Source organism: Theobroma umbraticum, unplaced genomic scaffold (assembly GCF_002168275.2).
Source record: "Theobroma umbraticum cultivar Fairchild unplaced genomic scaffold, ASM216827v3 scaffold_4.1, whole genome shotgun sequence".
NCBI lineage: Eukaryota > Viridiplantae > Streptophyta > Magnoliopsida > Malvales > Malvaceae > Theobroma > Theobroma umbraticum.
The window spans coordinates 6,704,612-6,720,538 of NW_018397258.1; the positions used below are offsets into that span (position 1 = coordinate 6,704,612).

Here is a 15,927-nt window from a genome sequence, read left to right on the forward strand (position 1 = left end):
CATCCTAACGAGAGTAGTTCGGAAGAAAAGGCTAGGCAAAAAGAAGCCAAAATTGGAAGATGATGATATGTTGGATGATGGAAAAGTTGAAAAGAAAATGTATAAACGAAAAAATAAATGGAAGGGCAATGGGGACAAGGAGCATTTAAAGAGAAAGAAAAAGCAGAAGCTGCTGGAAGAGAAATTTTTGCTTCATGTAGAGGATAATTTAGATGGTACATTACAAAAGGCAACACAAGCATCAGGCAAGAAGAGTAAGTTTCAGCAGACACAAAAAAAAGGTCAGTATGCTTTGTTGGTCCGCAACTCAATGGATGGAGCTGAATCTGACAATGATGGCTATGTACTATATGATGGAAAGCGAACTGTGCTTGCTTGGATGATTGATTTGGGTACTGTGCCACAGGATGGGAAGGTGGAATATTTGATCCAAAGAAGAACACGTACAACTCGTGAGGGTAAGTCTGGTAGGATAACAAGGGATGGCATCCAGTGCAACTGTTGTAGTGTTGTCTTCACTGTTGCAGAATTTGAGACTCATGCAGGGAGCAAACTCCATCAGCCTTTTCTGAATATATGTTTAGAAACCGGAACTCCCCTCCTGCAATGCTTGTTAGATGCATGGAACAAACAGCAGCAGTCTAATTGTAAGGGCTTCCATTATGTAGATTTTGGTGGTGAAGACCCAAATGATGATACTTGTGGTATCTGTGGGGATGGCGGTGACTTGATCTGTTGTGATAGTTGCCCGTCAACATTCCATCAAAGCTGCTTAGATATTAAAGTAAATATTTGTTGCTATATGGCTTTATTACTTGCTGATGCATATGGAATCTAGACCTTCTTCCCTTTCCCACCTTTGATTTCTCTGTGGTGTCATTTTCGTTCTGGAGCACATGGAAGAAAAGTAAAAGGCTTAACAATTTTGTTTTACATTGTCATTCTTATGTAGTAGACATCGTAAGATCTCTAATTGATGATGGGAGATTGAGTGCATAAAGATGTGAATAAATTTGTGTATGTTCATTTTAACACTTTATTCTTTATGGCCAAACACAAAATCCTGCTATAATACTGGTTATTCTTTTGGTTTACTACACTCTGACTGGGCTTTATCTTTGGGTTCATGCTTTTGTTTTCCTCTGCTTTGCTCTGGGCCTTGATAACGTAGGGCAAAGATTTACTAAACTTGGGAGCAAGAAACATTGACTAAAACTTCTGGTCAGAATTCTTTGATGAATGCTTTTAGATAGGCAATTCTTTGTTGAATTTTCTTCTCAGTTACAAATCATTTGTCAAAACTAGCCGGGAAGGAAAACCGTGTCTGAAAATTCTGCTTACATCTACCTTTTTGCAGTTACATGTAGAAGTAGATTTTAAGTTTCCTTTAAATCTTGATAGTGAGTAATCTATTCTTTTTTCTCATTTCTTTGCTTTGCCTCAGGCATTCCCGTCAGGTAACTGGCACTGTGTCTACTGTGCATGCAAATATTGTGGGATGGTTGGAAATGCATCACAAAGGGACAAAGATGAGGAGATAGATCCTGCAGTACTTACATGCCATTTATGTGAAGAAAAATGTATTTGTCTTGTCTTTGTTAAATTCCAAGTTGTGTTTTTTATATGTCGATGCCCTTGGCAATATTTTAACTTTTTTTGTTGTCACTCTTGTTATTGCTATTATATGCTATTCATTTGACAAGGATCTTTTATTTTTGTAGATCATCAACCATGTATTCAGACAATGGATGCTTTAGATGATGAGTCTAGTGGTGCATCCTTTTGTGGGAAGAAATGCAAGGAGGTATATTTTTAGTTGGCCATTGATGTAACTCTACAGTGGGGAATTTATAGTTGTTTGCTAGATTTGCAAATGAAGTTGTAATTGCCATTTATCGCATCAATTAAGTTATTTTTGCTGGTATGAAATGATTGTGGTTTTCACCTTGTCAAATGTAAGTGTTTTTGTGTCTATGTCATAACTAGAAGTGTAACTTTGTATCTAGCACAAAATTTTCAGTCATTGAAACTGATCCTCTATGTTGATACCAAGTTGTGCACCGCATTTAGCAAGAGTGGGAAGAGAGGCGTATACTCCTATTGTGTGCATTCAACCGGTCTCTGCCTCTCTTTGGGAGCTACACGCATGCATACAAGTTTTTCTTTGACTTGAATAAGGAAATTTTCAGAACAACACCTCCCTTTTGAAATGAAGGGGGCAAATGTCTGCTGCTTTTTGTGTTTTGAAGTTGATCTTGAAGTTTCTGTTTTTGCAGTTGTTTGAGAGACTTCAGATGCTAATTGGGGTTAAACATCAAATGCCAGAGGGCTTCTCATGGACTCTTCTTCACCGTTTTGATATCAGTGCAGATGTTTGTCTCAATGAAGCATATCGGGAGGTTGAATCAAATTCTAAGCTAGCTGTTGCATTATCTGTGATGGATGAGTGCTTTTTGCCTCTTGTTGACCACAGAAGTGGGATCAATCTGATTCATAATATTGTCTATAATTTTGGGTAAGTGCGCCTAAACTGTTCACTGTGTACTTTAAAAGACATTAAACTCAATACTAAATTGTTTACATTCTTCAAAAAGGGCTGGCTTTTGGAATTTCTTCCATGGCAAGAAAATGATTTGGAAAGTATGGGCTGATTATTGTGCCTGCTGCTGTATGCACTCCTTAATTTTTACTCAAATTTTTGTAATTCCTTCTGAGTTTGGCAACAAAGATGTATGCAAAGCTGTCATTCTTCAATCAGTCCTTAATTTAAAGTTTGATATATGTCTTAGGAAGCATATGCAGTTGAATAGCAGTTATACTACTGCTTTGGAGCCGTATTTTAGAAAAGTTAGAGCAGAATTTTGTGCAACTTTAGTAAGCCTTGCCCTGGATCTGCAGATTAAGAAGATGTAAAGCTGAACAAGAACAGCAGATATTAATCTGTAGATAGAAACAAGCAGAACAGTCAACATGTGTAGTGATGGCTTAATGTGACATTTAGACATTAAGAGTTACCATAACTATATGAAATTGTTGAAAGACATCAAACAGATTGGCATAGAACAGATAGTTTCTTGTAGTTGATTGGTACTATTCTTTTCTATGGTAATATCTGAAAGACAAGCTAATGCCTATTTTTATTGTAAGTGATATTGGATTTTTCTGCATAAATTGTTGTTGCTGTGGTTTTTGAAATTGAATAAATCAAATCATTCCTGTTTTAAGTGAATTATTAATCTCTTTTTTTCTCTTTCTCAGGTCAAACTTCACTAGGCTAAACTACAGAGGTTTTTTCACTGCAATTCTAGAAAAGGGTGATGAAATTATCTCTGCAGCATCCATCAGGTAAATTTATTTTCTGTTCTTCTTCTCATCTCACTTTTGATCAATGCTTTACTCTTGTCCTAGTTTATTGCTGAATGTTAAGATAGAATATGTCGAAATACTTTATATGAACATGGAAACTTCCTGTATGTCTTTACATTTGAAGAATGATTATGGGATAGCATCCATCAGGTAATGTACCAACTTACCGTTTTAAAATACTCTTGGTCACCATACTTTTGTTTCTCTGCTGTTAATTTCTAGCTTGTCTTTACATTTGAAGCTTGTGTGTTGATCTATCCCCCAATCCAAAATGCCACTAGCCCACCCATATGTGAATATACTCAGATTGAAGATTTAATGCATTAGGTTTTTGTTTTATATTTGTAAATACAATTAATGGTACATGGCTCACCGTTACCCATGTAGTACCTAGTTGATTATTTGTAGTTTTGCTGATCTTAATCTGAAAATCCTGCCTATTAATCAAACTGTGCATGTGTTGGCCTAAATGCTAACAATTACAGTTGTTTACTTGGGCTAATAGGATACATGGAAACCAGTTAGCTGAGATGCCTTTCATTGGGACCCGTTATGCTTATAGGCGTCAAGGGATGTGCCGCCGGCTTCTTTGCGCAGTTGAATCTGTATGTCTGAATCGATTTCCTCCTTGTTTTCTTTCTACATGTGTATGCCTTATATTATACTACTAGAAAATTGCTTACATTTTGAACTGTTTTGGCTTAATTGGGCATGGCTTAAGAGAGGCCATGTAGATGTTCTTGCAAAATTCACTGAGGTTCACTTATTGTAGTATTTAAGAATGTTGAAAGGAGTAACAGAATCATACTGGAAATAATTCATTGACAACAGGTGTTTATTCAAAGATTTATAAGCGTGTATGAAGAGTAATAGAGTGGTAGCTCTATGGCTTTTTTTTTTAATGTATTTCATCAAGATTCTTGACCTTAATAATCTGTTTTTTTTTCCTTATTTTCTGGATTTCAGGCTCTCAGCTCTCTGAATGTTGAGAAATTGGTCATACCAGCAATCTCAGAACTCAGGGAAACATGGACTTCTGTCTTTGGTTTCCAGCCACTAGAAACTGCAAGCAAGCAAACGATGAGGAACATGAATATGCTGGCATTCCCGGGTGTAGATATGTTAGAGAAACGATTGCTTATGCATGTTACAGATGACCAGATGATGGATAATGCGTCCAATAAAGCTGGACAGAAGTGTTCAGTTGTGTTTGATTTGAATGTTTCTGCTGAGAGTCCTGCACCCCAAACAGATGAGAGAAACGGTGAAGCTGCTGCTGTTGAATTAATGTTGCTGTATTCTGATGGCACCTTTAAAGATACATCTGATTTAATGGGTGAGAACATCAATCTTCCAGAATCTGCTACTGGTTGTTCATGCATTCCAGCATATGGAGAACAGAAACTGGATTTTGACTCTAAATTAACCATACCATCTGAGGTGAAAATTTATGAAAGCATTATCAAACAGAACCTTGATTCTAAGCATGAGGGTTCTGTCAATCAGTCTGATGGTATTGTCCCTGCTGAAAATGAAGTGGCAGGTATTGTTCACATGTCAAAGGTTCCTGGTCAGAGCGTTGTTACTAATGGTTTTAATGGTACAGGTCGGATGTCTGAGGATGCAAAGGACACCAAGCATCATGAAAATTCAAAATTGCAGGTGGTAGGATGTGTTTCTGATTTTGATAAGATGTTCCTTCGGGCTGAAGTGAAAAATTGCCATGCTATTGGCGACGATGTGGCTAACCAAACTTCTTCATCAGCTCTCCCAAGTGCTCAAGATGTTGCAAATGGCCATTATGATGCCTCATCTAGCGACGGTAAAAGTAGTTCTTCCTGTCAGGATGACAGGATTGGCCCTGGTGCATCTGGAGAAGTATCAGTTCCACATGATGTAAATTCTCTTCCTTGTGAGGTTTGTGATGATACCTCCAAAAAAGAAAACTTGCAGCTTTGCATGCACATTTCCCCAGAGATTGTCTCAGGTGGTTCTGAGGTTGCCTTGACCATCATCTGTGATCGGAAAGAAACATCAACTGCAATACAGTCTGATTTCTCTGAAGATAATTTAACTAGTATGGTTCAGAAGAATATTAAATCTCCTACCCAATCTCCTCAGCAGCCTGTATCCAGTTCTCAGGTTGATCCCCCTCATGCTGCATCCTGTGATTCTGAATCTTTTTGCATCTCAAATTCTAGTACTGGAGTGGCCCTTTACTATGCGGCTGGTGGGGGTGAATCACATGGACCTGAGGTTATAGTTTTGTCTAACCAAGCTAGCTAAAACCCTGTCTATTTCCGGTTTCAATCAGGTGTCTTTCTGATGGCAGCCACGACAAAGTTGCTAGCCTTCTGTAAGCGCTTGGTATTTTCATCCATTAAGATATCAGTTTAGAATTTTTTATGACGGGGGTTATGACGAGGGCTAAATTTAGGTTCATACTGTTTTTTTTGTCTCTTTTGCCGTGTACATTATAGGCCAATAGTATTCTCTAGGATAGCTTAACGCCATTGAGGTTTTGTATATTTTGACCTTCCCATGCGCTTTGTAAATGGAAAATTTAACAACTGAGCTATACTAATAGTCTTCTCTTTGGCCTTTTGTCCTCTACAACATTAAATGCATCACAGTAACAACCTTTAACCTAAATCTAGTCTGTAACTAGAAACTTGCAAGATTATTCCTCAAATTTATGGAAGCAAATAAGAAAAGAATTTCATGCAACTTGAGTTAATATCCCATTGAGAAAAACTGAGGAACGTGGTCTTGTTATTGTTTTCAATTGAGATTCATTAATATGTGAAAACTGGTAGCACTGACAAACTAGCTCGGAAGGATAAATATATTGCGTCATAGCAAACTTTTACAAATGTAAATACGTAAACCTCATGCACATATGTTGATCATTGTTTTTGGGGTTGAATTTTGGGGGTGTCGCGCTGCACTGCTTTGATCTGCGAGTACTTAAAAATGAGCAACTTTAGCATGTAAATGTTTGCTATTGGCTTCCAACATACTTTCTCTTTGATGTTATTGAAGTTGTTTTACTAGCATATGGCTACATAGAGAACAATGAGAGAGACCAAATGAGTAGAGTAGCTGTGTCGCCTACGGTAATAATGAAATAATTCGAGATCAGCAGTAAGGTTCATGAATTATTTTCATTTTTGGGATATTTATAAAATTTGACTTGATTGTTTAGATATAAAAATTATTAGAAAGTCTTTTTCTTGAAACAAGTGACACTTCGAAGTGTCATTAATTAAGTGCCTAAACATCTGCCCACTACCCTACTAGACATAACGAGGGAATGTGTTTCTCCTCATTATGTCTATTTAACGCTCTTTTGGCAATTGCTCTTAACTAATCACTCCTTCATGATCTATATATAGAGATTTGACAATTTATCAAGGATGCACTTGAAACTCAAGAGACTCCTTTAAGTTCTTTCCAAATACTCTTTCTTATTGAGTTCTTTCCGGTTGATTCTCTATCTTGCTATGTCACTATACTTTCTTTATGCTTTTCTTAAATTTCATACATTATTATCTACTACAACACTTAACGCTTCAATAACTGTTTCGATTTTCTTTGCTACTATTTTTAGCAAAATATTACTCTCTCCTTACTATAGAAGAATTTCATTATATTTTGGTGATTTCACTAGAGAAGAGTGCTTAAATTAAGTAAAAACATTTATAAAAATTTTGTATTATTGGAAAAGATGTAAAATTCCACTAGTAACCAAGATGCACTCATTCCCACCTACCTCCAAGATTTATCGAAAATGATCTAAGTTTCTCAAGAGAGGATATGCAAGTCCTTGAGGACAACAATAAGTGGATGATGAGACAATCTCCCAGTTTGTATCCTTTACTAACACAACTTCTCGAGCTCAAACTGTACACCTTAATGGTAGCAAAAGCATGACTAATGAAACCACTCCTTCCTCTGGCAACACAAATGAGAAAAGTGGCAATGGAAAGTGCACGACGACCGCCAGGAATCCTAACATTACCTACTTGTTTTGGTGACTCTACTGCACTAACTCTACTAACCACTACTAAAAGCTTTGTGACAAAGGAGAAGCTCAAAAGGCTATTTGACCAGAAAAATAAGAGTTTAAACTTTTTCAAGTTTTGACCTTAAGTTGTCCTATCCAACTAGTGTAGTTGCCAAACCACACCTTAATTAAGGATTACAAAAGTTCCAAGTCAGGCAATTCAACGACAAGATCGGGAATGTACGAGAGCACTTTATGAAGTTTGTAGAAACTTTCGTAGTAACAAAATTGGATGATCACCTAAAGTTGAAAGAGTTCTCCAAGTCTCTTATAGAAAAACATGAACATAGTACGTAAATCTCACCTTTAATTTTATAGAATCTTGGAGTCAAATATGTAGAATGTTCAAAGAAAAGGTTTACCTTAATTGACTTGGGAAGAGAGTCTCATAAGTCGAGGAAGATCTCATGGAATACATATAATGTTTCAAAGAAGAATTGAAGGAATTTTGAAAAATATTGATATTAGGCTTCAAGATTTTTTATGAAATTACTCTTCAATCTTATCCAACCAAAGAAAGAAGATCAATTCCGTTTGTTCAAGCCCAAGTCATCAAGACTGTTGCAGTGGATTCGTTGAAGAAAAAATTCAAAAGATTATTCATTCATTTTAAAGCATTTTAGGAGTTTATACTTCTACATCTATTAATTAAATCATTATTTATCCTAAAAAAAAATTATTCTTATTTTCGACAAAAAATTCGCGTGGACAGAGATCTTGATTAATGTACTATTTAAAGCATTGTTCACTATGTATGTGTTAGATAACTAAAAAAAATTACCATGTATAGCTCAACTCCCAAGACTTTCCAATCCCTCCGGTCACAAGACATAAACATGTGCTCATTAGTTCAAACTCTACTCTTAGCTGCAAGATGGACCAATGTTCGGTAATGCAGCAGCGTTCCATATTCATCAATCATGTAGACAATTATTCAGCACTTGCTTGAAACATAAATAAATCAGAGTTGCAATAGGACAAGTCATCATCTACACATTTCGCTGAATCTTGCACGTAGCTTATTCTCATGTGCTTTACAAGAGGGGAAAGGAAAAAGGGAATAGAAAAAGAAAAAAAGAAGGGACAAATTCAAGATTCCCTGGTCCTGTCTGTTTGGTGATAATTTTTTACTGATTCCAATTGTCTGCATGTAAGGATTCTTCCCCATGATATGCAGATTAAAAGGGGAGGGTCGCCCGGAACTTGTTTAATGATGCAATTTTTGGCTTCATCTCAACCACACTTGGTAAAAGACAAGGACTCTGCCCCTAAATTTAGCTCTTCTTTAATCGCTCCGATTGAAGTAATTCTACAACCATCGCTATCCATTTATGACCGACGTTGCTGATTCCAAGCTCACATGGAATTTCAGCATTGTTTAATCGTAATTGTTCTCACTTAACTCGAAAGAAACGATGGGGCGTGCATATAAAAGACAAAAAAGGCATTTCTAAATTTTATAGAGTACTATAGTGTTATAAAATAATAATAAAGGATGCTAGCAGAAGTTAAGTGAGCAAGAAAATTAGGGATGGAAATGAAATTGGAATAATTAAATAAATAATATTGCAAGATTGATAACTTTATCTTTTTTCTTTCCTTTTAACTCTTATTCTTCAATTATTATGGTTATTTATTTGCTTTGACAATTTTATGAACATTCTCGTCTGTTATTTTCTTTGTTATTTTTCAACTAATTAATCCGTTCCTAAATTCTAAATAAAGAAGAAAAATACGAGAAAGAAAGAAGATCAAATTGAAAGTTTGAAAAGAAGTCTATTGATGAGGGAGAGACAGCCATTTCTCAAATTTGTTTCAATGCAAACAAAGACAAGCGTCTTTCATGCCCTAGCAACCGCTTTACATGTTCTACCATAATGCAAAAAAGTCACTAATTTCCTGACATTATATGTCTGACTAGAATTTAATTCCAATGTTAATTTTCCCTAAACCAACACCAAAATTCTTTGTTACTGAGCAAATAAAACCCTAAAAATAAATAGGAACATTTAATCTAACTAAATCGATCAGCAGATAAATTGCAATGCTTTAAACAAGGACCAAAGGAAGACAGCGTAGAAGATAAGGTGATAATAATTGTAGAAGTATAGAAGACAAAAAGGGGACCATTTTTTGTTCCCCACATGTATATATTACTAGATTAAATATAAGAAGATTAGATAATCAACATCTGATTGGCGGCCCAATATATATTGCTAAACATTACACATTTTACATGCACTGCCCTGGAATCCTACCGCCGGTAATCTCAGTAACGTCTCCGTCGTTGCTGTCACCCTCCGCCGCCATGAGACTAACAAGAAGATCAGCAAATGCTCCTATAATAAACTTATGTGTACTTTTGGGATTCAATGCAAGGTAACACAAGAGAAGCTCATGCAAGTAGTCCCAGTTGGCCTTGACGTCAATTAAGTCACGTGCCTCCACCATCTCCTGCATGGATCTCCTGAAATCCATGTATGGGTTTGGAGAGACGGTTGGGACAGCTACACTATCTTTAACTATGGTACCAGAGCTATGTACGTTCCTTGGTTCATCAGAGCGGCCGTCGTTTGAAGATTGATTTGCGTTGTTGATGGGACTGGAACTACTGGCTAATAGGGTATCTGATGACTCCGGAGTTGTGGTGATTGATGATGGTGTTGATTCAATGATGGAGTTGGAGCTGCCTGGAGAAGTGAAAAAGAAGCGATGTGAAGCAAAAACCGTGGCGAAGTCGGGCTCAGAGTCGGAGTCAGATTCGGGCTTGGAGGAGAGGGAGGACGAGTGGGTTAAAGATTTGGAGGTTGAGTAGTCAAAGGTGCTGTCATAGAGGGAGTTGTAGCTTTTGAAGAGGAGTGATGATGTGGTGGCGGTGGAGGGAAATGGACGGCCGTTATCATCTGGGGTTAGCGGGGAAGAGGACGAATGGGAAATACTTGGTGGGAATTTGATCTTGGTGAAGCAGAGACTGAGGTTTTTTCCCAGGGTGCTAGGCATAATTTCCGACAAGTTGTGATGAGGGAGAGAGATGGAAACTGAAGTTCACAAGGCTCCAACTTAAGTTTATAAACCATGTTCAAGGGAGAGAGAAGTCCACTAACGTTAATTGACGGCGAAGTTCTCATAAGTTCTGGATAATGAAATCTGTCAATTACAAACGGTTGAGGCGGCGTTTGCCATTACAAATCTGGATTATATTTTCAGAAATGTAATTGAGTGGCTTTCATGCTTAGTATAAAATAGAATGTGATTTTTATTAAAAACAGAAGGAATGTGACTTTTCCATTGCTTTGAGAATTTTTTTTGAAATTAGAAATTTTTGTAAGATATCTAATTTTTGCAAGATAAGTTATCTTGTTTAAATTTATTAATAAAATAAAATAAAATACAGAACCGTACTTCCAAAATTACATGAGATATCAAAAACAGTAAACCTATACAAGTTAATACTTGCTTTGTATTTTAATGCATGCAAATGATGAGTAATAACATTGGTTTACATGAATCTAAGAAAATAAAAAAACAATAAATTAAGAGTACTACTTCGTTATATTTATTTAATCTTAACATATGATAAATTAAACTTATTTGATTTGATCATACCTCGTTTTCACTTTGTACTTGAGAGAATACATTTAAATTCGAATGCGAGTAACCACGGTTAGATAAATAATTTACAACTTGATTACTTTAATAATAAATATGCTAAATTTTATAAAAAAAATTGATTCAAACACCTCTTGATAGAAGCTAGTAAGTATAGTATATCCTGAGACCCCCTAGTCCTTTTTTGAATCATTTGAATCACTACCAATGCATCCATCTCAATAGATATTAAATTGTTGACATAAAATTAAGCCTTTGTGTAAGGTCAATAATTCCACCTTTAATGAATTATTGGATCCAAAATTTTCAGAAAAACTAAAAATAAATGTACCTAAATGATCTCTTAATTCACCTCCCCTAACTGCATTCTGAAAATTATTTTTTGAACTACCATCAATATTCAATATAAACTCACCTATCAACAACTTATACGAACAAACTTCGAGAAAGTTATTAATTATGTCTTTCTAATTTTGTCCTAGCTGTACCAGTCATGCTTATAATATATATTTTTTAATTATTTGGATACATAATTATTACCACTACCAATTAAGAGGAAATTGATTATAAAAATAAAATATTACTACCACTAATATTACTAAAAGCATTTGTTACATATATTTAAAAAAAGGTAAAAACAATAGATCATTAGTCAAAGAAGTTCAGTAACAAAAAAATAACATTCTTTGGAAACTTAAAAAATTTATATAAAAAAATATAAATTTACTAAAGTTTATATATTCATCACAAAGATAATTAGGCAAATTAACAATACATTTTCATTACTTCTAAACTAAATATTATAACGTAATTTTTTTAAAATTTTAATTGGTACTTTTTCATATACAACACATGATACAATATTTTCTTCTCAACAATCGTTTTTCAATAATTATATGGTCATCTGCTATATCTAACAAAACCTTTTACTACTAATATGCTTTTAGTTTGGAACAAAATTTCAAAGAACAGAAAAACAAAGTGCAGTTAATGCAACCCTAACACTAATAAAAAATGTTAGTTTAATCATCTTTCTTTTTTCTTTATTCGAAAGGGAAAAGAGTTTAACTAACTGATTTTGTTGTATCTAAAGCTATTTAAAATAGAAAATTAGATTCAACGGCAATAGGCAGCTGCAAAAAGACCGTAATGACGCTTCAACCCAAATCAAAGTCTGTAAACGCAGTATTAAAGAAAGGACAAACAAATCAAACTACTCTTTCACTCTCGAATAAGCACGTCAACGCACGTTGAATTACTTTTTATCCTACAGTACGTTCGCGTAAAGCTGAGTTTGTTTTCATTTTCCTTTATATAAATAAAATAAATAAAACGTTAAATTTGTGTTATACGTAAGGTGCACATGCAAACGATGGTGGGAGCATCCGCAGAGGCATTTTTGTGATTCTGTGCATCACTTTAAAGAAAGAAAATTAAAGTATTTAGAAATTATTTAATTTCACCAAACATTAATACGTTCGGGTGTGGGAGTGGTCGTCATCGGAGCACTGTCCTCTGATTAGCACATAAGAAAGCGATGGATCCAATGGCTATGATTATCTTATCACTTTGTACAAGATTTCTCCCACAAGACCTGTCATGTTTTGGGTCCCACGACTTGCATTGTTGAGTGTTACGGTAGGTCGCAGTCTAGGATGATTTTGGTAATTTTTCGCAACAGAAGCATTTATTTTTGGGATAATCAATTTCATATTACCATATAGTACCTGTAGATTGATACATCTCTCTCTCTGTCCCCACCAATCCTGCTAATTATAGATGCCAATTTCACTATGTCAGGTTTGAGGAGTGAAAGCTATAGCGTATATCATTTGAGAAAATTGGGGACAAATTAAACAGGTTCATGTCACGTTGAAGATCTCTGGAAGAATGCTTGCTACGTACCCCATTATTTTTTCCCATTAGATATTCGGTAATCTGGCCTTTCTAAGAGGAAGGGAGAGGTCAGGTAGGCAACTAGGATGGTCCAACCAAAGTTAAAACGACCTAAGCTAGCACATGGTGGGGAGCACCGAGGTCGACCAATCCAACTAACCTTTTGCTTCTTTTTGTGTCCAAGGACTCCAACCACCGTTCAGTTAACGGTAAGCATCATCCATTGTGATGCCAATATCTATATATATATATATCTAATCTCCGCTTCTAATTCAGGTTGCCTACCCCTAGCCCCTAGGTCACGATCAAGAAGACACCTACATAATTAGTAATTAATAAGCATAAAAGCTTATAATTGGTAGTACCCGAGAATTGATTTATGTGTATTGTTTCAATTGTAAGGCAAAGGTTTTGAACTTTAATTTATTTCAAATAGTATCCCACTTTATATGAATTTCTAATATCTATGTAAGTTTGTTTGATTTGAATATACTTGTGATTTTTACTTGTTAGAAGAAGCGTCTGACTTTTTGTGATACCATGAGCTTATATCTATTTATTTTAACCACAATCACTTGCACCATATCTTTGGGAAAGCTGAAGCAGTGTGTTGCCTTGCTGTAGCATTCAGAGAAGGACATTGCAACAGTGTGACCACTGTCCACTGCGAGATAAGAAAAGTTAGCACGAGAAATCAACGTCAGTTTGAGCAGATGACAACTATTTGTTTTCGTAGTTGCCCGACATTTCAATGAAACTCGAAAATGGCCTCCTCCATAGATTATACTAGCCAGTTATATCCTGCTATTCCTTCTAAGTTTACTCCAGGGCTCCTTAATTATTTCATTTTAGGTGTTTGTTTGTTAGAGAAATTAAGGCATGAAAATATACAGAAGTAATAACATTAATCATATGTAAGAGAAGGAAAACTTATTTTGAATCTGTCAATCAAAATAGATCAACATTTTTCAAGTAAATCATTTTCACAAATCAAAATTGATCAGTAAATTGGCAACTGATTAGGACAACAGGATGTTGTTCATTTATTCAGTTAGAATTTGTCTCCCTCAAATATCTCTCACTTGCATTTAGCATGACACAGTCAACTTGAGAAATAATATAACCTTTTCCACTATCAGTAGTTTCAAAGCCACAACCCACGCCTGATCACAACAATACGGTGGTCGCAGGGACTTGTTCTCTTTGCTCGCTTGACTCAGCCAACCGTCAAGTGGTCAGTTCGATATCATTTTGTTATGTACTATGCAAGAAATACAACATGACTAATTATTGACCTATAAAGAAATACAGGGAAGACCTTCTTTCTCATGTGTGCCATACAGTGATTAGTTAACAACTGTAAGGAAGCCCGAGGAGACTATCTGTGGCAGTGCCAATTCAGAGAGCATCCTCATCAGGTTCAGATCTTAGAGATGAGCTGTAGGAATTGTCCTGGTTGGGGATCTCTGCCCATTAGCCAACCAAACGTGTTTAGTCAGTGAAACTCCCCCGCCTGTTTTGTGCTGCAACCAGTCAGGTTCTGCAAAATTATTGGATATACTAGTATATTTTATCAAATCAAGTTTATGACACATTAATTATTTGCGCCTTGTCCTTGCCTGGTTCGTTGATGGTATGGGCGGCGTTTGATTCCCAATGGGAGATTGCATGCACTTACAAAAATGGGGAGAACCAACAAACAAAAAAAAAAAGAAAGAAAGTTGAAATTTGGGAAATTTTGATGGTTCTGTAAAGATTACGACTAGTTGAAAAATCTTAAAAATTGAACCGAATCCTCATCAAACAACATGATTTGTCGCTTTTTCTACAAGAACAAGACTGATCTATGTGTTAACGGGACCATAACAACGTACCCTTTTGGCCTGTGATATATAATATCAACCCTAAATCACTTTTTTACCTTTTTCATGTTCCACGTACACATCATGCCAGAGAGTTGTCACCTCACTAAACAATTTCATGGACTGTTTTCTTTTTTTCTGTTCTCGGACTATTCCACAAATACTTGAGCGCAGCACTACGAAAAGGGTTTGGGGAGTTGCATAATACTCCTGAATTTGACCGCCCATGATAGGAGCTAAAGGTAAATCTTATGATCTGCTTCAAGAATGAATAGTTAAATTTACCTGCTCAGTGCTCACCGTCTGTTTCTAATAATTTTTATTTCATTTTCATGACGAACCTTACTCAATGTATAAATAATAGGCATTAGGCAATGATTACAAATTATTTACACTTCACAATGTGCTAAATGCAAAATAAGATTAGGGGTTTAAGACAAGATTCTATGGAAACCAACCAAAATTTAAACTTTTTTATTTTAATAGAGTTATACTACTATTCGGGAAGATCATCTTCCTTATAGAGGAAGCACAAGCAAGTTGAAGTCATTGGGCAAGTTAACAAAATTATTTCTGATTAAATGATCAACCAAGCATTTACAGGGAAAAACAAATAATTAATGTCACTCTTAATCTCTTATTATTGACGTCAAGTCAGTGCGCATACTATACAGAGAAGTACTTGAGCAGGGCCCATAATGAAGACTTATCGGGCCTTAAGCCTAGCAGAACTAAATGAACTCCAGCCTCTATTTGGGACCAACCCTTCTTTTCCCTGGACATTTTCCATTTAACGTCGTTTTCTTGGGCCAACCCAATTCAGTTCTCGACCTTGCAAGAAGTCAACATCAAACCACTTTTAACTTTTTTTATGGTTTTGGTAGGACCACTTCATTTCCGGTGACCAATTACCCCCTTAACATTTTTACATCAGATCTTTTTGAAAATAAAATTGAAAATTCAGAGGTAAATAACAGTTTTATTTATCAAATGTAGAATTACAAATTCTGAAAATTCTTTAAAATAAAAAAAATATTGAAATAAAATTAATCTCTAAGAGTAATTTTTAAGTACTGATCGGAGCACATGGTCCAGCGCACCACAGTTATGGAAGAGTTTCACTATTTT

General features: G+C 35.6%; 2 protein-coding genes across 2 annotated transcripts; one reads left to right on the top strand and one right to left on the bottom strand.

Annotated features, from left to right (window-relative positions):
• Positions 1–6: 6 nt before the first annotated feature.
• Positions 7–5,950, top strand: LOC110414259 (increased DNA methylation 1-like). The gene is made up of 8 exons (XM_021425350.1): positions 7–784; positions 1,445–1,580; positions 1,722–1,804; positions 2,277–2,515; positions 3,259–3,345; positions 3,872–3,971; positions 4,333–4,909; positions 4,973–5,950. The coding sequence occupies exons 1-8, from the start codon at positions 68–70 to the stop codon at positions 5,650–5,652; spliced, it is 2,619 nt and encodes an 872-aa protein (XP_021281025.1). The 5' UTR covers positions 7–67; the 3' UTR covers positions 5,653–5,950.
• Positions 5,951–9,542: 3,592 nt separating this feature from the next.
• LOC110414040 (transcription repressor OFP16-like) lies at positions 9,543–10,622 on the bottom strand. The gene has a single exon (XM_021425098.2). It carries the CDS (start codon positions 10,430–10,432, stop codon positions 9,665–9,667), a length of 768 nt encoding a protein of 255 aa, XP_021280773.2. The 5' UTR covers positions 10,433–10,622; the 3' UTR covers positions 9,543–9,664.
• Positions 10,623–15,927: the final 5,305 nt, after the last annotated feature.